General features: G+C 38.9%; 2 protein-coding genes across 13 annotated transcripts in view; one reads left to right on the forward strand and one right to left on the reverse strand.

Moving 5' to 3' along the window:
* The window catches only part of immp1l (inner mitochondrial membrane peptidase subunit 1), a 143,733-nt gene that overhangs the window by 108,987 nt on the left and 13,425 nt on the right, over positions 1-21,321 (forward strand). For 7 of the 9 annotated variants that reach the window (XR_009513363.1, XR_009513367.1, XR_009513364.1 and 4 more), the window contains 3 exons: positions 3,142-3,252; positions 5,503-5,657; positions 15,231-15,458. Coding sequence is in view for 1 of the 9 variants with exons in the window: in XM_059976124.1 (XP_059832107.1) it covers positions 3,142-3,252; positions 5,503-5,565 (174 nt within the window). In the remaining 8 variants the exon portion in view is untranslated. Of the gene's footprint in view, positions 1-3,141; positions 3,253-5,502; positions 5,692-15,230; positions 15,459-21,321 lie in introns of those variants that run through there. The other 2 variants (XR_009513365.1, XM_059976124.1) reach the window with 2 other exon arrangements.
* Positions 8,047-21,321, reverse strand: part of dnajc24 (DnaJ (Hsp40) homolog, subfamily C, member 24) — a 53,787-nt gene continuing 40,512 nt past the window's right edge. For all 4 annotated transcript variants that reach the window (XM_059976127.1, XM_059976126.1, XM_059976129.1 and 1 more), the window contains 2 exons: positions 9,793-9,861; positions 8,047-8,698 (listed from right to left, as the gene is read on the reverse strand). In XM_059976127.1, coding sequence (XP_059832110.1) covers positions 8,565-8,698; positions 9,793-9,861 — 203 coding nt within the window. In that variant the 3' untranslated portion in view covers positions 8,047-8,564. The remainder of the gene's footprint in view (positions 8,699-9,792; positions 9,862-21,321) is intronic.

The following is a 21,321-nucleotide window of genomic DNA, read 5'->3' on the forward strand; positions in this document are numbered from 1 at the left end:
AATAGATACTCTCTTGTGTTTGGATTTATGCTTCCTGGAAGTAATATCTCATTCCAGGCTCTCAATGGAGAATTCTATCAGCAGAAAGCAATCACATTTATTTGGCTGCTGATTTTATTACATTTTCTGAATATAAAAGTTCACATTCAAGTTTATTGTCATTCAACTGTATTTATATATACCGCCAAAGAAAACAAGATGTACAACACAGTTCATATAACTCACACACAACACATAAATTACTATTACTACAAATAAATTAACAAATAATAAAATATATTCCAGAAGATTGACATGTAGCATAAGGTACATTTACGAGTTAAAAAATAAACAGTATAACGCCACACTGGCACTTCATACGTGATGAGACCTGGATGGTGGCAAGGAGTTCAGTAGTCTCACAGCCTGGGGGATGAAGCTATTTTACATCATAACAGTCCTTGGCCTAATGTCATAGTACCTCCTGTCTGATGGTACAGAGTAAAAGAGACTGTGTGATGGTCAAGCGGGATCCTTGACAATGCGAAGGGCCCTGCATATGCAGCGCTCCTGATAAATATCTTGGATGGGTGGAAAAGCAGAACTCACCACATGAAAAAAGTGTTGGGTGTAGCTATGGATTGAGTTAATTGATTGCCTGTAAGTTGCTGTGCAGAAATAAAAATTGCAAAGTCTCCATCCAAGGGATAGAAATTACTTTTCTATTCTTTTTTTTAATCCCTGCTGATGCTTTTGGATATATCGCAGGCCTGTGTTCCAAATAAGGGAAACAAAGGAATAGTGGTAAACCTTTCTGTTGTCTGAGTGAGCTATGTGCCTTTTAATACTTCTATTTTTAAAAATAGTGTTAAATTTAAAATTAATTAATGTCATGGTTTTCAGGATGAGGTGGTAAATTAGACTAGATGTTGGCTTCGTGGGAGAAGTCAGGATAGTAGTAGATTGTTGCCTCTCTGACTGGTGGTGCCATGGGGATTGGTGCTGGGTCCATTGTTGTTTGGCATCTAGGTGATAATGTACTAAGTGGGATCAGCAAATTTGCAGATAACAGTGGGGGCATAGTGGACGGGGGAAAGGATATCAAAGCTTGCAGCAGAATCTGGACCAGTTGGAACAATGCACTGAAAAATGGAAGATGGAACGTAACGCAGACAAATGTGAGGTGTTGAAATTGTTGCCTACAGTGAATAACAGGGCACTGAAGAGTGCGGTAAAACAGAGGAATCTGGAAATAGATACATAATTGTTTTAAAGTGGCATCACAGTTTTTGACACATTTACCTTTATAGATCAATATTTTGAGTACAATTGGGATGTTAATTTGAAATTGTATAAGATACTAGTGATGCCTAATTTGGAGTATAGCATCCAATTCTTCTCACATACCCTTTGGAAAGTTACCAATAACATTGAAAGAGTGCAGACAAAATTTAGAAGGATGTTGTCAGGACTTGAGGACCTGAGTTATCTTGAAAGGTAGAAAAGATTAGGACTTTATTCCCTAGAATGTGGAAGATAGAAGGAGATTTGATAGAGTTACACAAAATAATGAGGGGAATAAATGGATAAATGCAATCAGGCTTTTCCACTGAGGTTGAGCAGGACTAGAACTAGAGGTCATGGTTAAGGGTGAAAGGTGATATATTTAAGAGGGACAAGAGGCAGAACTTCACTCAGAGGGTGGTAACAGTGTGGAATGAACTGCCAGCAGAGGTGGTAGATGTGAGTTTGATTGCAGCATTTAAGAAAAATTTGGATAGGTACGTGGATAGGAAGGGTATGGAGGGCTATGGTCTGGGTGCAGGTTGATGGGACTAGGCAGATTAATAGTTTGGGACAGACTAGATGGGCAAAAGGGCCTGTTTCTGTGCTGTGGTGTTCTATGACTCTAACTTCTATCATTTACAAATTGATTCAAACTTTTACCACATTGTATGTAGATTTGTTTCCTATCATCAATTCTGATGTTCAAAGTTCAAAGTAAATTTATTATCAAAGATAATATCACCAGATACCACTGTGATATTCGATTTCTTGCAGGTATATACAGGAAAGTAAAGAAGTGCAATGGAGCTCATGAAAAATTATAACTAACAAAGATCTATGTGCAAAGAAAGCCAAATCATGCAAGTAATACAAAAATAAATAAATAATACTGAGTTGTAGTCTTTGAGAGTGAATAAGTGTCTCTTATTATTGGCTACAGCCCAGTTGTCAAGACTCCTCAAACAGTAGAAAAGATTTCCCTATCTACCCAGTCAATTCCACAATATATTAAAAAATTTAATTAGGTCATTTCAGATTGTCTGAGCATAACAGTGACAATAGTTGGCAAAACAATACAAATCATATTCAGAATATTAAAAGTGGAACTTTTCTAATTGTGTGATCTATGATTACAGAAGAGGGCTGATTGTTATTGACCTTAAATATTAACTGTATTTCTTTCATAGATGCTGCTTGACATGCTGAAAATTTTAAGCTTTTTCTGTCTTTATTAGACTTAACCTGATTTGTCTTTCCTAAGTTCAACCTGATTAAACAAAAACAACAAAGAGTTATAACTCAGGCAGTGGAAATCAAGACCAGCATGCTCTCGCCTACACATTTTGCCCCTTGTCATATTTTAAGACACTTCAGCATTTTATGAACAAAACACTTCAGTGCTAAACCTTCTCTCGATGTAGAAGAGTAATGACTGATAACAAGTTAGTCGATATTTCATAACTGAATGGCCTGCAAATGAAACACCTTCATTCGGACTAACCTGAAAGGTTATACGCTCATTTAAAACAGGGCAGAAGCTCGCTGAGAATTAAATGGTGTTCAGATTAACCTCCCTGACACATTTAACAACAGATTCATCAGATAGACCTGATTTATCAGCAAGAGAAGCTATTATTTTACAGGTTGGGGTACTGGTCCAGTCACCACTAATGTTGTGCAGTTAATTTGGACATGCTGGAACTATCTCTGCTTGAGAATACACCTTACACCACACAGCTTTACAATCAATTTATTGCTAAAGGTGTTGTAATATTAATTAAAAGTGAGCAGGACTTCTATTTATTGCAGGATGTTTGTTTCTCAATAAATTTGGGCATCTTAAACCCTCAAAAGTATGTTATATATTTCCTTTAGGTGCCAAAAGGTCATGTTTGGTTAGAAGGTGACAATTTGCAGAATTCCACCGACTCCAGGAATTATGGACCAATTCCTTATGCATTGATTAAGGGACGAGTGTGTTTAAAGGTAAAAAATAACTGTTGGAAGGCGTATTACTTGACTTAGAGTAGTTTGTATAGCCATAATGTTCATATTTTCTTGAAGCATAGGAGACTGAAGAGTTACCTGATAAAGGTATATGAAATCATGAGAGTTGTAGATAAGCTGCACGGTCACAGTCTTTTTCCAAGGCTAGAATAGTCTAAAACTAGAGGACATAAATGCATAAGGTGAGAGGGAATAGATCTTAAAAACCTGAGTTTTTTTTTTGTTGGTACTGAGTGAAGCAAGCTACCAGAGAAAGCTTCAAGCCAGCTGCAGCAACAATATTTAAAAGAGATTTCGACAGGTATGTGATTAGAAAGGTTAGAGTGTTTTGAGCCAGATGCAAGCATATAGAACTTGCTTGGACACACATCTTGATCAACATTTACAGTTTGGGCTGAAGAGCTTATTTTTCAAGCCATATAACTGTTGTTTTGTCCCACTCTGTGGGCACTTAATATTAAGTACAGGAATGGAACCCAGTGGGGTCTTCTGTTGCTGTAGCTCATCTGCTTCAAGGTTCGATGTGCTGTGCATTCAATAGACAGTAGGTGCAGAAGTAGACCATTCGGCCCTTCGAGCCTGCACCATTTTGAGATCATGGCTGATCATCTACTATCAATACCCGGTTCCTGCCTTGTCCCCATATCCCTTGATTCCCCTATCCATAGGATACCTATCTAGCTCCTTCTTGAAAGCATTCAGAGAATTGGCCTCCACTGTCTTCCGAGGCAGTGCATTCCAGACCCCTACAACTCTCTGGGAGAAGAAGTTTTTCCTTAACTCTGTCCTAAATGACCTAACCCTTATTCTCAAACCATGCCCTCTGGTACTGGACTCTCCCAGCATCTGGAACATATTTCCTGCCTCTATCTTGTCCAATCCTTTAATAATCTTATATGTTTCAATCAGATCCCCTCTCAATCTCCTTAATTCCAGCATGTACAAGCCCAGTCTCTCTAACCTCTCTGCTTAAGACAGTCCTGATATCCCAGGAGTTAACCTTGTGAATCTACGCAGCACTTCCTGTACACCCAGGATGTCCTTCCTTAACCCTGGAGACCAAAACTGTACACAATACTCCAGGTGTGGTCTCACCAGGGCTCTGTACAAATGCAAGAGGATTTCCTTGCTCTTGTACTCAATTCCCTTTGTAATAAAGGCCAACATTCCATTAGCCTTCTTCACTGCCTGCTGCACTTGCTCATTCACCTTCAGTGACTGATGAACAAGGACTCCTAGATCTCTTTGTATTTCTCCCTTACCTAACTTTACCATTCAGATAATAATCTGCCTTCCTGTTCTTACTCCCAAAGTGGATAACCTCACACTTATTCACATTAAATGTCATCTGCCAAGTATCTGCCCACTCACCCAGCCTATCTAAGTCACCCTGAATTCTCCTAACATCCTCATCATGTCACACTGCCACCCAGCTTAGTATCATCAGCAAACTTGCTGATGTTATTCTCAATACCTTCATCTAAATCGTTGACGTAAATCGTAAACAGCTGTGGTCCCAATACCGAGCCCTGTGGCACCCCACTAGTCACCACCTGCCATTCCTAGAAACACCCATTCACTGCTACCCTTTGCTTTCTATCTGCCAACCAGTTTTCTATCCATGTCAGTGTCTTCCCCCCCAATGCCATGAGCTTTGATTTTACCCATCAATCTCCTATGTGGGACCTTATCAAATGCCTTCTGAGCATTCAGAGATGCTCTTCTGCGCACCTCTGTTGTAATGCGTGGTTATTTGAGTTACTGTCACCTTCCTGACAGCTTGAACCAGTCTGGGCATTCTCCTCTGACTTGTCCCATTAAGAAGGCGTTTTTGCCCAGCAAACTGTTGCTCATTGGATGTTTTTAGTTTTTTGCACCATTCTCTGTAAACTCTAGAGACTGTTGTACGTGAAAATCCCAGGAGATCGGCAGATTCTGGAGATACTCAAACCACTTCATTTGGTACCAACCATCAGTCCAGTCCAAGTCACTTAGATCACGTTTCTTCCCTGTTATGTTTGGTCTGAACAACAACTGAACCTGTTGACCATAGCTACATGCTCTCATGCATTGAGTTGCTGCCACATGATTGGCTGATTAATGAGCAAGTGTATAGGTATAACAAACAAAGTAGCACACTGAGTGTAGGTAATCGTGAAGGAGCAATACTAAACTGATGAATAATAATATACAGTGTGTCATTATACTAATATAGATTGTGTTTTATAGATTTGGCCTCCACATGAGTTTGGTTTCCTGCGAAAAAGTCCCAATCAAACTTCCAACCGATAAAGGAAGCATACTGCAACGGACTAGTTCCAAGTCATGTATTTCTATTTTAAATGCAACTCAACCCGAGATGTTTTGCATCGACTTCACAAATGGTTTGTGGATGAATAAAGTTATTTTTTTAAACAAGGTGCTATACTTTGAAATGTTTATAATGTTAGTTTACAGAAGAGGAGAAATAAGAATTGGAAGAAAAATGAAGTCACACACACAGCAAGGTTCTCAAATCTAGTGGAACAGTGAACAGAAGTGAGAATAGTGAACATCATCAATTAGTGCTGGAGCAAGGTTTTGTTTGTTGGATCAATTATGATGCCGAGTATAGACAGTTAGAATAGATGGTAGAAAGTTTGCTGTTTGTATAATTTACCTTGTTTTCCTATTTCTTTCATGAACCACCCATACATGTAACATGTTGATGTGATCTATTGTATACAGTTCCAAATACACTTAATGTTCAGAAGTGAAATTAATTCATCAAAGGAGATGTAGGGTCTTGCAGATGAGCCAATATGTATGTGGATTACACTTATGCTGTCTTTTATTGACTGTCAGAACCAGAATTAAAACCTAAAAAACATTTTTTTTAAATCATGGATTTTCACATTTCATTAATAACTTCAGGACAGAACTAAAGTGTCCAATGTTGGTACCTGGAAGAGTTTTTGTATGTCTCATCTCTTCCCCACATTTCAAGGGCAACGGTGAAAATAACAGGTGTGCAGTAAGTTATTTACCCTTTGAAAAGCACAGCTGAAAAACTAGTTCTACTGATGTCAAGGCTGATACATATCAGATTAGTACAAGGCAAGCAAAAATGGCTCTAAGGAACTGGATTTTTAAAAATTAAATTTCGAGGTCTTCAGGCATCCTGTTAAGTTTATTTCCTGAATTCATTTTTTAAACTGGACTCAAATTCACAGCAGAGGAGCAATTTGAGTTTATGTTCTTTGTATAATTGGTCCAAGCTGGTGGGCTTCTGGCTTAGTGACATCTGAACTTTGTGGTCACATTAAAAGTGCTCCTGCTTTTTAAGACAGCAGCGTTCTGAAAACAATGGCTGTTAGGAATAGTCTATTACATATAGTGTGATGATTGACTGTGTGAAATGCCTTAATCGTTTCTTGCTTCCAGTGTACATTCCTTGCTATAGTAGAGTATTCCCTTATACTTGTGAAACCTTTTCATCAATTTGGTTCTTTTTTTCTCATTTTTATGCCTGGCAACATATATATTATTTTTTTAAAATTCAATTGATTTATTTATAAACTACTAAATCTGCTGCAGAATGAAAATTAAATAACATCTGGAGATGTTGGAAATCTGAAATAGCAGAAAATGCTGGAAAAAAAACTCAGGTCAGGTAGGATCAGTGGAAAGGGAAACTGCTGATACTTTAGATTGAAGCCCCTTCATCTTTTATATTAGAAGTGGCGTACTAAAAATGTCACAATTCAGCAACATAATGTTATCTTGTAAGTGGAACATTCACTTTTCAAAGCCTAACTGTAGTAGAAGAGATCATACAGAGAAAACAGCTGAGTCAAGTGGGCTACTTCAATCCATTCCTAAATTAGTGGACTGCTATGAATTAGCTCTGGCACTGACTTCACTTCATTTCCTGGTACAATTGCTTCCTTTAACAGTGCTGCTGCCAGCTGAAGCAATCTTGCAGAACAAATGCTGGATTAACTCTCATGATAGATTCCTGAAAATGTTATGGATGAAGCTCCAACTAGAAACAGCAATATACTCAGTCGCTAAAAGAATTTGTAGTGGAACGCTGCAAATCATTCATGCAGTACTGCTCAGCTGGAAGCTGATGTACAAATATTCGAGAGAAGTGCTATGGCAGAGTCAACCTGATGTAGGATTGCACATGGATTAGTCTGGTAGACAAGAGACAGACATGGCTTTGGATGGTTCTTTTGTTTATACTAGTTAGAAACGACCATACTTTGTATTGGTATTTTGCCAAATCTTGTTGCTTTTCAATAAAATATTTAAACATTTGTATTTTCTTAGTTCCTCCTTTTAAACCAATTGTCAGATAGTCTCACACAGTTGCAGTGAATTTTACTCTAATCATGTGGATGAGGGTATCAATTGATGCCAAAGGAGCTTTAGATGGACACACTGTCAGCTAGATTTAGACTGAGCCAACAACAGTGTCATACTCCAGGTGGTCACAAGAGAAAACAAAGAAACACAGTGAGGGGAAAGGCAGCGATGAGTGTCACCTCATGAACACATCACATTGAAACCAGATCGATCCGATCTTCAGTTCAATAATTTATGAATAATGCTGAAACAAAACTTGTGATTGTTTTAATCCACCTGTTCAATGGTAATTAGGACCTGGCTTGAACATCCAAAAACTTTCCAACCAGGAAGCTTTACCGTGAGTTTTCATTTGACTTGCGATTTTCTTTTTGGAAAGCATGCTGCTTAAACCTATATTAATAAAAACATAAATATTTTGAAAGGAATAAGACAAACAAATAAAAATCACCCAAATTTTAATTAATATCAAATTCTATAGTTAAACACAATTTCAGCATTCTGGTCTTGACCTTGGAGTTGATGAGAAGAGGAGTGGATGACGCAGGCAGAAATACTCGTGCCTACAGGAGCCTCAAGCCCTTTTCAACTCTTTCTGATCCTCCTTTGCAAGATGAGTTCATGTTGTTCTCCATAAATTAAAAAAACTGAACATAAATGGCTGCTCCAATAATTCTGTTTGGCAGGGCAAGTCACATACTTGCCATGAAACTACATATTGACCAATTTGGCTTTATTAAGCTGCTGTTGTATTGAATCTTGCAATCTGTTTTTGATTTGACTGAATGAACCATTTAAAACGTGACTGGACTAGGCAGCTGAGTAGTTCATTTACCCACAGTTTGCATTCCTAGTTCCCATTCTTCTATGGCTACTGAAAACAATGTGACCTAATTATCTTCCAAATAAATAATTAAAAAGAAAAGTGTAATTGAAAGATTTCAACTTCTGTTCAAGATCTCGATGCTGAGGGAACAGGTATTGCAACAGATGAGAAACAAGTTTTCTTCTGCCTCTTCTACAGGAAGAATATATTCACCACCACATCGGCAACTGTAGGTGTAGCTTTGGTCAGCTTAAAAAGAAAATATTCATAATAATCATTCATGAAGTACATTAATATGTATCATTTCTTAAAACAATTAATAGCCCTTGTACTATTTCAATGTCTTAAATGTAATAAAATGTTCCAAGCTGGAGGGGTTTAAATAATATGTTCAAAGGCTTGGTTAGAGGAGGTTTTAAAAGCAGTTTGAAGGAAGAGAAAGGAGCTGTGGAGGTACAGAGGTTTTGGGATGCCAGAACTCAGGGCCTCAGGCTTGAAAGCATGGTTAAGGACGTAGTGATTCAGTTCAGGGTCGGTAGATGAGAATTGGTGATATCTTTCAAGTTGTAGATCTGAAGGGGAGAGGGCAAGTTAGATTGAAAATCTGAATTATGTTCTTAAAAAGGTGTTTGTTCTAGGAGTTCATCTGAATTGTAGTACTTTGTTTAACCCACACAATCTTTACTGAGACTTTAGAATCTACATTCACAACTTTAGTGTGGTTATTACCAAAATTAACTCCTTAGCCAGTACTACCATTTATTTATTTAGAAATACAGTGCAGAATAGGCCCTTCCAGTCACTCCACCCCAGCAAACCCGCTTTATTTCTAGCCTAATCATGGGACAATTTACAATGACCAGTTACCCTAGCACCCAGTATGTCTTTGGATTTTTGGAGGAGACCAGCACACCCAGGGGATCATGTACTTTGATCTCTGCCCAAGTGCTGCCTCTGCTCTGGAAATTGCCCGTGTCACTGTAAAATTTAAGTTGTGCTATTACAAATCTCCTTTTGCTGGCAGTCAATCTTCCTACTTTCTATAAATTCTAACTTCCATCTGAATGCGTAAGCTGAGAGAAATAAATGTCAACTTGCTGAGGAAAATGAAAAGAAGATCATGTCTAAAATGCTAATGCCATCATCTTAAATCCCATTCATAATGATCTTTGGTCCCTCCTATTGCTGCAACCTCCACCAATCAATCCTATAGTTCTTTTCAGTTTCCCCCAACCCTACACATTTTTGTCCATTCCCTCTTCTCCCACCCTTCAGCCTACTGAACCCTGCTGAGGAATAACTGCAACCAACTGAACCAAGCCAGCCCTGATATTAATCTTTACCTTCAATCCAATCCATGTCTTCCAAAGGAACTTGAGCATCAACTGGCCACCTCTGTGTTAGGGCCACCTCTGAAAGATAACAAGGAACATAGTTGATCATGCACAAATGCTGCAAGTATGATTCTAACAATTCAAAGTGATTGATTTCCATTCAGTTTGACATGTTTTTAAATTTTATTTCTCACACTGGTTGCATGCTGCAAACCAAATTCAAAGTATCTACACATTATACAACCTTGAGATTCATCTCCTTACTGGCAGCCACAAAGAAACCTCAAAAGAACCCATTAATGAAAGACTGTCAAACACCCAAAGCAGAGAGAGAGAGAGAGAGAGAGAGGAAAAAAACAAATCATTAAAACAATAAAAGTAAGCAAATAGCATTCAGAACTGGAGTTTTACAAAAGATACAAAGTCAGGCATCACTGCAGTTGGAGCAGGCAACAGCCAAAGTTCATTACAATGCCAAGAAAATGTTGCAAAACCACAGACAAGAAGCCAGGCCAGTACTAAAGTTCAACGTAGGGCTGAGTAAATGGCACGGACCAGCCCTTCCCTTGCCTCTGATCCTGACACCCTGACCGTTGCAATCTGGCCTGGTACTTAAAAGGTCCAAACATCAGGTTATTCCTCGCTCTTGGACCACACTAGGGCCTGGACCCCATCACCATGATTCAGCCTGTACCCAACCTTTCCAATTCGGCCTGGCGCATAAATCAATCAGACATCAGGACTTTCCTCACTCTCGGGGATACCACGACCTTGCCTTGACTCCACCTGCTACAACCATGCCTCTCCTGTGCTTCCGCTCGACTCCACCTGCCATGACCATGCCTCGTCTGCACCACCCTTTGCTTATCTCTCCATAGTTCGTGTTGTTAGCATTGTTCATTATCAATAAGGTATTTAGCAGGTTTTTTTGGTGCCAGTAAGTAGCCGCTGGGCATCACCAGGCTATTTTAAACCCCAAATTGTTCAACTGCTCATGCTAGTGTTTATGCCCATATCATCTTCCTCTTCACATTTACCCTATTTATTTCAATCAGACCTTGTGGTGGGTCTTCTTCTCACATTCTAACCACACTTTGAGAAAGGCAGCATTTTATGAATTTGATGAAGTGCTATTCTAAATTTAAGGCCTCTCATTTTGGTTTCCATATTTGGAGATAATAAATAAAAAGTTGAGATACAGAGTGGAATATGCCCTTCCATCTCTCCAAGCCCAGAAAACCCCCAAATTAATCCCAGCGTAATCATGGGACAATTTACAACGACCAATTGATCTACTAACCAGTACATCTTTGGACTGGGAGGAATTCATGAGGAAAACTTCTTACAGGCAGTGGTGGGAATTGAACCTCGGTCACCTGTACAATTGACTGCCCCAATATCTGTAGGATTACCCAATCAAAACTTTCCCTCATTTTAAATGCTTCTGGCAAGTCATTCTTTCTCCTTTGCTTTTCAGTAGAGCACATGTCCATTAAACCTGATCAAAGGGATGATGTTTGAGCCACACACCTGTGAAGATTCGTATTTCCTGGATAATTCCTGCAGTAGGGAATGACAATGCAGCTCAACATTGTACTTAATCTGTAGACTGAAAAGGATCTTTTTGAATTAATTCACTTACTTTCTTATTTCGAATCATGTACTACCTAAAAATGAAATGTTTAAATGCATTTTGATAAGGTCCAGGTGTATTTCAATAGCATTTTGCTAAAATAGACAAAAAAGTACTTGCAAATTACACATAATAGGTCATTAATTGTATATTTTAAATCAGTCTTTAAACTTACAATATAGTCAGCACTTAAGTTTTTAGTAAATGCGAAACAGAGTTTCGATTAGAAGCAGCGTGTTAATTAATACTTAGGTGTGAACCTGAACAATCCTGATGTTGTAACCTCCCCCGAGTTTAATTCGATGGCAAGATCACTTCCTACTGTAAGTGTTAATACAAGGCTGGTTTAGAGGTTAATGATGTCAGAATACTGGAGACAGAGAGAGAGAGGGGGATACTCTAGAGTGCATGGTACAGCTGAAAATTAAATCTCTGAAGGCATTGGTTTAACTGCATTACACTTTATTTTAAATAATTAAAATAGGTTGAAGGTAAGACAGAGAGAAGTTAACAGGAGTTTTTTTTTACACACAGAGTGTTATGCGCCTGGAATGTTCTACCAAAGTAGCTGATAGAAACAGATATGATAGCAATGTTTAACAGCTATTTAGACAGACATGAACAGATAGGGAACAGAAGGACACTGACCACATGCAGACAAATGGGTTTAGTTTAGATTGACATGGTGGTTGGCAAAGACAAGGTGGGCCAAAGGGTCTATATATGCTGTACTCCTTTATGTTCTAACAGAAGCAGATTTTATTGTCTCTGAACCTCAGATCTACAGCAAAACTCTAGCATTTCACGTAAGGTATATCCTGAAATAATGTTACAAAATAGTCCTGAGAGTTACCACTCCAGATAAAAAAAACAATTCTAAATTAAAACCTCACAGTTAAATTAATTTACCAAAATGTGTTAATCACAATCTTCAGAAAGGTGGCTCATAAATGTATTTAGTAATGTTTCTCTCCATTCTACACTTAGTTTCTGTTACGTAATATAGTGGTAGTAATTCCTTCCCACAAAACTATGCCAACACGCCACACGATAACTTGAGAAAAAACCAAGGCACTTCACAAGAGAGATGAGAAGAAGACAAATTGTTATTTTCCCGACTGTTGAGAGAGGATCAGTTGGTATTGTATCACTTACCATCATCAGGAAACTAAAATGTATTCAAAACAAAACCTGATATTTTTTGCAGGAGTTTCTGGTTACCTGGGTATCAACAATGTAGGTCCTAGCTCTTCAATTAACATGTTATATCAATGCAAAGTGCAGTTACAATAAACCTGACCAGTGTGGGACAAGTACAAATTTGGAACAGGGTCTTTGGTCATCTGATTAACTGTCTACAACAGCATCAGCTGCCACTTGTTCTAACTTCGCATACTCAACTCAGGCTGACGACCATCATTAATAGCCAAACACAAATTTTGCCCTCGGATAATTCAAACCTTTAGCATTTAAAGTTGCATCCTTTGAGAGATGAGTTGTTCCTAAGTATCTGGAACAAAAGACTTAATGCTTCTCTGTAATTAAACTGCCATTTCCTTTAATCTTCCTGACTACAGAATGTATTTTACAGGTCATCAGGCAATGCGAGTAAATGCGATGACACGCCAGTTGCCACTTATGCAATTAAATACAAAGAAAATAAGAATAGGAAATACTAAGAATACACAGATTAGTCAGCATTTGCGAAGAGGATATGATCTTTTGGGTGTGTACTTGATCTCTTCTACCAATTCATGTTCTCCGCTTCCCCCTGCAAAAATATTCAGATTGTATTTGCACCTCATACATTTTCTTCTGCACTGTAAAACAGATGCTGTTGCTGAATGATATAACAAAACCAAGCAATTGCTTATTGTCACTGACTTTAATGAACGAGAAAGAAAATCTGGATTCCCAGCATTTTCTATTGTTTCATACCCTCTTGACATTTAATTGTAAATGTAACTAAATTTGAGAGATGGAGAAATTAGGATTAGATCAAAGGAAAAGTTGTCCAAAGTAACAAGATAGGAACATTTCTAAATTTTGCAAAGGCAGACCAATAGTACTGATAAAAGGAAAGCAAAATGTGTTAGGGAAAAACAATAAAGAATGTAAATATAAATACATACACATATATATATATATAAAATGGAGAAAAGGAAATGGCTTTGCAATGCAATATGTATTTTGTTCAAGGAAGACACATAAAACTTGTTGAAATTGTGAAGAACTGCAGTCTAGTGACAATGAGGAACTGAAAGAAATAAAAAGTTAGCACTGGAGAAAGTGGCCGAAATGAATTAAATCCACAGAACACAATGATCTGCATCATATATGAAGATAGACAATGCACTGGTTTTCATCTTTTAAATTTCCAGAGATTCAAACAACTGATCGGAAAACTCCCACTATTTAAGAAAGCAACAAGAGAATAAATGAGAAACTGCAGGCCAGTTTAGCTTGACAATAGTAGCTGGGGAAATGCTAGAATCTATGTGATGATTAATATTTGAATACGAATCAACAATTACAAACAAAGGAGGAGGGGCAGCCCCTCAAGCACCATTCACTACAATCGCACTGAACCTACTACAGGCTTTGTGTGTGCCAAATTCCCATAACCATCTTGATCTTTCCAGAATATATCCTACTATACCCTCCCCCTGCCCCATCTTCTTGCTCGAACTTCTCGACTTTTTGTCCCAGAACTGATGATGGATCTAAGCTTGAAATGTTGACTGTTTATTCTTTTCCACAGATGCTACCTGACCTGCTGAGTTCCTCCAGCATTTTGTCTGTGTTGCTTTGGATTTCCAGCATCTGCAGATTTTCTCGTCTTCATAAAGATAAAGATTAGCTTTATCTGTTACTTGCACATCAAAAAGTAGTGAAATGTGTTGTTCTGCGTCAATGACCAACACAGTCAGTACTTATTTAACTTAATTTTTATATAATTTCTTGTTATAATTTATAGCTTTAAAATATGTATTGCTGTGTACTGTTGTCAAAAAACAACAAACCACAGTGTATACTAAATCTGATTCTGATTTAGAATTCATGCTTCTGGTGCTCGGGTGCTTGTCCAGCATGCCCACAACTAAATACCTTAACCAGTATGTCTTTGGAATGAGACAGGAAACCAGAGCACATGGTGGAAACTCACCCAGTCACAGGGAGAATGTACAAACTCCTTAAATCCCCCAACGACCTAGCCTCCAGCTGTAGTGGAATCTCAATGATCTGTAAAGGGAACTGTTCTCTCTCTCTCAGATGCTGCCCGAACTGATGAGTATTTCCATCATTTTTTAATTCAGATTTAAATTTCATCTAATATCAGCTTGTCATTTAATTGCTGAGAGCAACATTTCAATTATTAATTATTTACTAAATATTACTGAACTCTATCACTGCATGAATTATGAAGAAAGGTTTTTGAAGAACAGTGGTGGTCAATTGAGTTCCCAATGATTTTAACTCACAACAGTAATCATTACTAATGTGAAAGGATGATTCGGAGGGTGAACTACAAGGCTAATTTAAACAGAGTTTAGATAACATTATACACTTGGAAGCAAAGACATTCTGTTGTACTTGTCAAATTATCGTCTTGATTGGACCACAGGCTCATAACTTTCCTGCATACAGTATCATATTGCCAGCTATTGAGTCACTGTATATTGGACCGTGGAGATATTACCCTTCCCTGATACTACACATCTTGTTCTTAATCCACAATGACATTCAGATACGAGTACTAATCACTTGTTATCCATTTATTTACCTGCTGCTTGCCAAAATCTGTTTTTTTTAGGAAGTGAGGTCACTCGAGTCAAGTGTGATGTTCTCCAAAGGGGTTGTCTATTGGTGGGGCCTCAGGTGGCTGTAGAGATGATCCAGGATCCACATCTTACACAGGACTTAATCCAGGATGTTAAGGTGGATCCACTTAATGGAGGATCCTGTGTGCCTTGGTTTAACATGGAGAAGCTGTTGTATGGGCAGCCATCGACAAATTGGATCAGGGTCCAGTGGCATAAAGGTACAAGACAACTTCACAGCTACAGCCTTTTTCTGCCTTCACTGCCAGAATGTGTCATTACTTCCTGCCAGATTAACCATTGAGGTCTTGTCTGGAACCTCCCCCTTGACCATACCATCACAGGTGACCTTACCAGGAGCTAAACCTGTAATTTGATAAATCAACAATTATATGTCTTCTATTTTCCTTTACTATCTGAAGCAGTAAATGATGGAAAATTAGGAATTACAGCCTTTTACATTGTATTTCAAGATTCAAAAACTTTATTGTCATTCTAACTGTACATCAGCTCTGCAGGACAGAATGAGACAGCATTTCCCAGGAGCAGTGCAATCATAACATAACAAATACAACACTAAATAATAAACATAACAATAAATAGAAAAACACAACAGCCAGGTGTCAGTTGAAAACAAGTTATAAGTGTCCAGTGCAAGTTAAAAGTGTCCAAAGCAGCGTCAGGTAGAGCAGCTATTTAGCAGTCTGACTGCCTCTGGGAGGAAGCTGTTTAGTAGCCTTGTTGTTTTAGTTTTGATGCTCCTGTAACATTTACCTGATGGCAGAAGAAGAAACAGTTCATGGAGAGGGTGTGAGGGGTTTTTAATGATGTACTGTGTCTTCTGGAGGCATCAACTCTGAAAGAGGTCTTGGACAGAAGGTAGGGAGACCCCAATAACCTTCTCTGCTCCCCTAACCACCCTCTGCAAGGCTTTTTTGTTGGCAGCACTGCAGCTGGAGTACCAGGTTGTGATGCAAAAGGTCAGCACACACTCAACCACTCCTCTGTAGAATGTAGTTAAGATGTTAGTGGGGAGTGATGCTTGTTTAAGCTTCCTCAAAAAGTGCAATCTCTACTGGGCTCATTTCACAATCCCAGTATTTTATGTGATGTAGCAATGAAACATCAAGGAGGCCAAGCAAATTTAAACTCATCAATTATCTTTCTCTAATTAAAATGAACTGTATTGCGAACATATCTGAGGATGTGGGTGGTTTATTAACAAACCAACCTCCTCGTTCACATAATGCTTACAAACAGCACACACTCCATTAATTAACTCCTTTGACTAGCGTTCATCTATTGCTACCTGACAAATTGCACCCAGATGTTAATGGAGTAAGCAACAAGCGCAGATCAAAGTTGCTGAGAGAGTCGTGTTTGATCTGTCACAGGCACCAAGGCTGTTGATGGAATCAAATTATTTCCCTTCAGATTATTCCTGAGCAAAGGGCCCCTTCAGGAGAGAATGACAGTGAAAGCTTCCAGCCAATCAAGAGGCTTTATCAGCATGGTCCCAAAGGATTTTGGGAGATAACAGTGTAGCCATGACAATCTGGTGCAGCACAGTGTTTATTAACCTTCTTCTCATTGTCTGCCACTTTAATGTCAGGTGGGGCGGTGAAGTTCAATAGAACATCATCATCAGTTTGTTAAATCCATGAGATTGACTCAAGTATGATGTACATACTTGACTCAAGTGTGTTCTTGACAGAACCAACTTTTAACAGGATAAGCATTTAATATTTTTGCCCCAACTGAATTAAATATGCGTTATTTAACTGTTGTGTCAGATAATGGACAAATTGAAATAAATTATCTAGATAATCAGAACAAGTGAGTGTTTCAACTCCAAGGTACTAGTGATTCTTGCACTTTTCCCTGTCTCACCCTGCTCAGGAAACAGAAGCACTAAAGAGTAACCAGACATACCCAATGCTTCAGCTTTTAGTTTGCAATGTTGGGGGAGTCAGTAGATTGATAGCAATAGTTTCCATCTCTTCAATCAATCAATCAATCCCAAATCACCACTCTTTGCATATTAACTGCCAGGTTTTTACTAGGATTTCATCCATTCTTTGAAGATGTTACACATATGCTTCACTGCATCCACACTATTATACCCCTTCCTCAATTTTAAGGTTCAGCTCTGAGGATATATTTTCACATTTATGGCATTTTTAAATTTGTGTTATGAGAAACAATGAATTATTCATCAAATGATGTATTTTTAAACCATCCATCTATGAAGGTACTGCATATTACAGTAATGTCCTAATACAACAAACAAAATAACACATACCTAGTCACATATACCAAAGAGACCTGGAAATAATTAATTTGGTTTCATTAAAAAGATAATGCAGGGTGTATTTTCCACAACAAAATAATGTAGTTCTAGGCAATTTTCTGGGCAACAGCACATGCCCTGTGGAGATCAGACCTGGGAAATTAATGTACAAGGGTATACGTGCTATCATAGGGGCAGAAATGTGGGCAGAGGGGGTGGGGTGGCCCTGTTGGTGAGGGATATAGGGGGATATAGGGTCAGGAGAAGTACAGTCTGTGTGGATAGAACTGAGGAACAGTAAGGGCAAAAGGACCCAAATGGGTGTTGTCTACAGGCCACCAAACAGTAGCATGGATATTGGGTGCAAGTTGAATAGGGAGTTAACATTGGCATGTGGCAAAGGTAATGTCGCAGTAGTTATGGGGGATTTCAACATGCGGGTGAACTGGGAGAATCAGGTTGGTGCTGGACCACAGGATAGGGAGTTTGTAGAGTGCCTACCGGATGCATTCTTGGAACAGCTTGTACGAGAGCCGACCAGGGACAAGACTATTCTAGATTTAGTGTTATGTAATGAACTGGATTTGATAAGTGATCTTGCAGTAAAGGAGCCATTAGGAGATAGTGGTCATAATATGGTAAGTTTTTATCTGCAATTTGAGAAGGATAAGGGCAGCTCGGAGGTGTCAGTGTTGCAGTTGAACAGGGGAAACTATGGAGCCATGAGGGAGGAGCTGGCCAAAGTTGACTGGACGGATAGCCTAGCAGAAAAGACAGTGGAACAACAATGGCAGGTATTCTTGGGAATAATGCACAATCAGTTCATCCCCCAGAGAAGGAAGGATTCAAAGGGGGGGGGGGAAGGGGCCACAGTGGTTGACAAAGGAAGTCAGAGATTGCATAGCATTAAAAAAAAAGTATGACAGAGCTAAGGTGAGTGGGAGGACAGATGATTGGGAAGTTTTTAAGGAACAACAGAACTTAACTAAAAAGGCAATACGGGGAGAAAAAATGAGGTACGAATGCAAGCTAGCCAAGAATATAAAGGAAGATAGCAAAAGCTTTTTTAGGTATGTGAAGAGAAAGAAGATAGTTAAGAACACTGTTGGGTCCTTGAAGAATGAATTGGGTGAAATTGTTATGGGAAACAGAGAAATGGCAGAAGAATTTAATGAGTACTTCAGAGCTGTTTTCACTAATGAAGACACAAGCAATCTCCCAGATGTATGGATGGGCCAAGGACATAGGGTAACAGAGGAAATGAAACAGATTGACATTAGGAAGGAAACGGTGATGAGCAGACTGATGGGACTGAAGGCTGACAAATCCCCTGATCCAGATGGTCTGCATCCTAGGGTACTAAAGGAGGTGGCCCTGGAAATGGCCGATGCATTGGTAATCATTTTCCAATGTTCCTTAGATTCAGGATCAGTTCCTGAGGATTGGAGAATGGCTAATGTTATCCCACTTTTTAAGAAAGGAGGGAGGGAGAAAACGGAACTATCGACCTGTCAGCTTGACGTCGGTGGTGGGGAAGATGCTAGAGTCCATTATTAAGGATGAAATAGTGGCATATCTAGATAGCAGTGATAGGATTGGGCCGAGCCAGCATGGATTTACCAAGGGTAAATCATGCTTGACTAATCTGTTGAAGTTTTTCGAGGATGTAACCAAGAAGTTAGATGGGGGAGATCCAGTGGATGTAGTGTACCTCGATTTTCAGAAGGCATTTGATAAGGTCCCACATAGGAGATTGGTGGGTAAAATCAAAGCTCAGGGCATCGGGGGGAAGACATTGACATGGATAGAAAACTGGTTGGCAGATAGAAAGCAAAGGGTAGCGGTGAATGGGTGTTTCTAGGAATGGCAGGTGGTGACTAGTGGGGTGCCACAGGGCTCGGTATTGGGACTACAGCTGTTTACAATTTACGTCAACGATTTAGATGAAGGCATTGAGAATAACATCAGCAAATTTGCTGATGATACTAAGCTGGGTGGCAGTGTGACATGTGATGAGGATGTTAGGAGAATTCAGGGTGACTTGGATAGGCTGGGTGAATGGGCAGATACTTGGCAGATGACGTTTAATATGAATAAATGTGAGGTTATCCACTTTGGGAGTAAGAATAGGAAGGCAGATTATTATCTGAACAGTGTAGAGTTAGGTAAGGGAGAAATACAAAGAGATCTAGCAGTCCTTGTTCATCAGTCACTGAAGGTGAATGAGCAAGTGCAGCAGGCAGTGAAGAAGGCTAATGGAATGTTGGCCTTTATTACAAAGGGAATTGAGTACAAGAGCAAGGAAATCCTCTTGCATTTCTACAGAGCCCTGGTGAGACCACACCTGGAGTATTGTGTACAGTTTTGGTCTCCAGGGTTAAGGAAGGACATCCTGGGTGTACAGGAAGTGCAGCATAGATTCACGAGGTTAATTCCTGGGATGTCTGGACTGTCTTACGCAGAGAGGTTAGAGAGACTGGGCTTGTACACGCTGGAATTAAGGAGATTGAGAAGGGATCTGATTGAAACATATAAGATTATTAAGGGACTGGACAAGATAGAGGAAGGAAATATGTTCCAGATGCTGGGAGAGTCCAGTACCAGAGGGCATGGTTTGAGAATAAGGGGTAGGTCATTTAGGATAGAGTTAAGGAAAAACTTCTTCTCCCAGAGAGTTGTGGGGGTCTGGAATGCACTGCCTCGGAAGGTAGTGGAGGCCAATTCTCTGGATGCTTTCAAGAAAGAGCTAGATAGGTATCTTATGGATAGGGGAATCAAGGGATATGGGGACAAGGCAGGAACCGGGTATTGATAGTAGATGATCAGCCATGATCTCAGAATGGCGGTGCAGGCTCGAAGGGCCAAATGGTCTACTTCTGCACCTATTGTCTATTGCCAACTGACTGTGTTTATCACAACCCAAAATTGAAACAATTAAAAACCTGTAAAACAGGTTTAAATTAATTTAAATTTAAATGTAAAACATTTAAATCTGTGCATTTAAATGCATGTTTTATGCGCGAGGGAGAGGTGAAACAACTGCAAAGTGGTTTCAATTTACTCTAATACTAAAGGAGTTTCGATTCCGGTTTACTCTGCAAACAGGCCTGACCAAATCTCTATATCAATGGTGAAAATTATCACCAGTGCAAAACAAAACCATTTTACAAAGCCATTGAAGTGTTTATGCGATATTAACAACTTTGGTGGTTTAATCCAACACTTACAAAATTCTTTCAAAATTTAAAAGATTTCGGTTAATAGAGTTCCGCTTAATAAGAACCAGTACATTTTGGCTCAATTAAGTGACTGCCCTAATTAGCTGAAGTTTCATGGAAATAGTTAAAATGTATAAAAAAGCCAATCTACTGTTTAAGGAACAATTTATGTATAGTATTTAAATGAAATTCAGAACAAATTAGAACACTACCAATAGTACTACAGTACTATGAAACTACATGACTCCCTAATAGTTATCAATGGAAAAAATCATCCAGTGTATGCTGTTATGTTCTGTTGATCGACTGTAAATGAACAAAATCACTGCAGATACCTATGGACTATCTTAGTACAACGCTTTTGATGAATGCATCCTCCAAATCATCATCTTCATTGTAACATTCAAGATAATTGTCAATACCTTCAAATTTTTCATTGTTCCTAATTTGCTGAAGTAATGAAATCATCTTATTTTTATTGCCAGCCATTTCTGGCATCTCCAAGCCTCAATGCTTGAAACCTCAGTGAGCAAAACAGTTCTGAATTGTCATGCAGCTTATTTCTCGCCAAACTAT

The sequence above is a fragment of the Hypanus sabinus genome, chromosome 7 (genome assembly GCF_030144855.1).
Source record: "Hypanus sabinus isolate sHypSab1 chromosome 7, sHypSab1.hap1, whole genome shotgun sequence".
Classification (NCBI taxonomy): domain Eukaryota; kingdom Metazoa; phylum Chordata; class Chondrichthyes; order Myliobatiformes; family Dasyatidae; genus Hypanus; species Hypanus sabinus.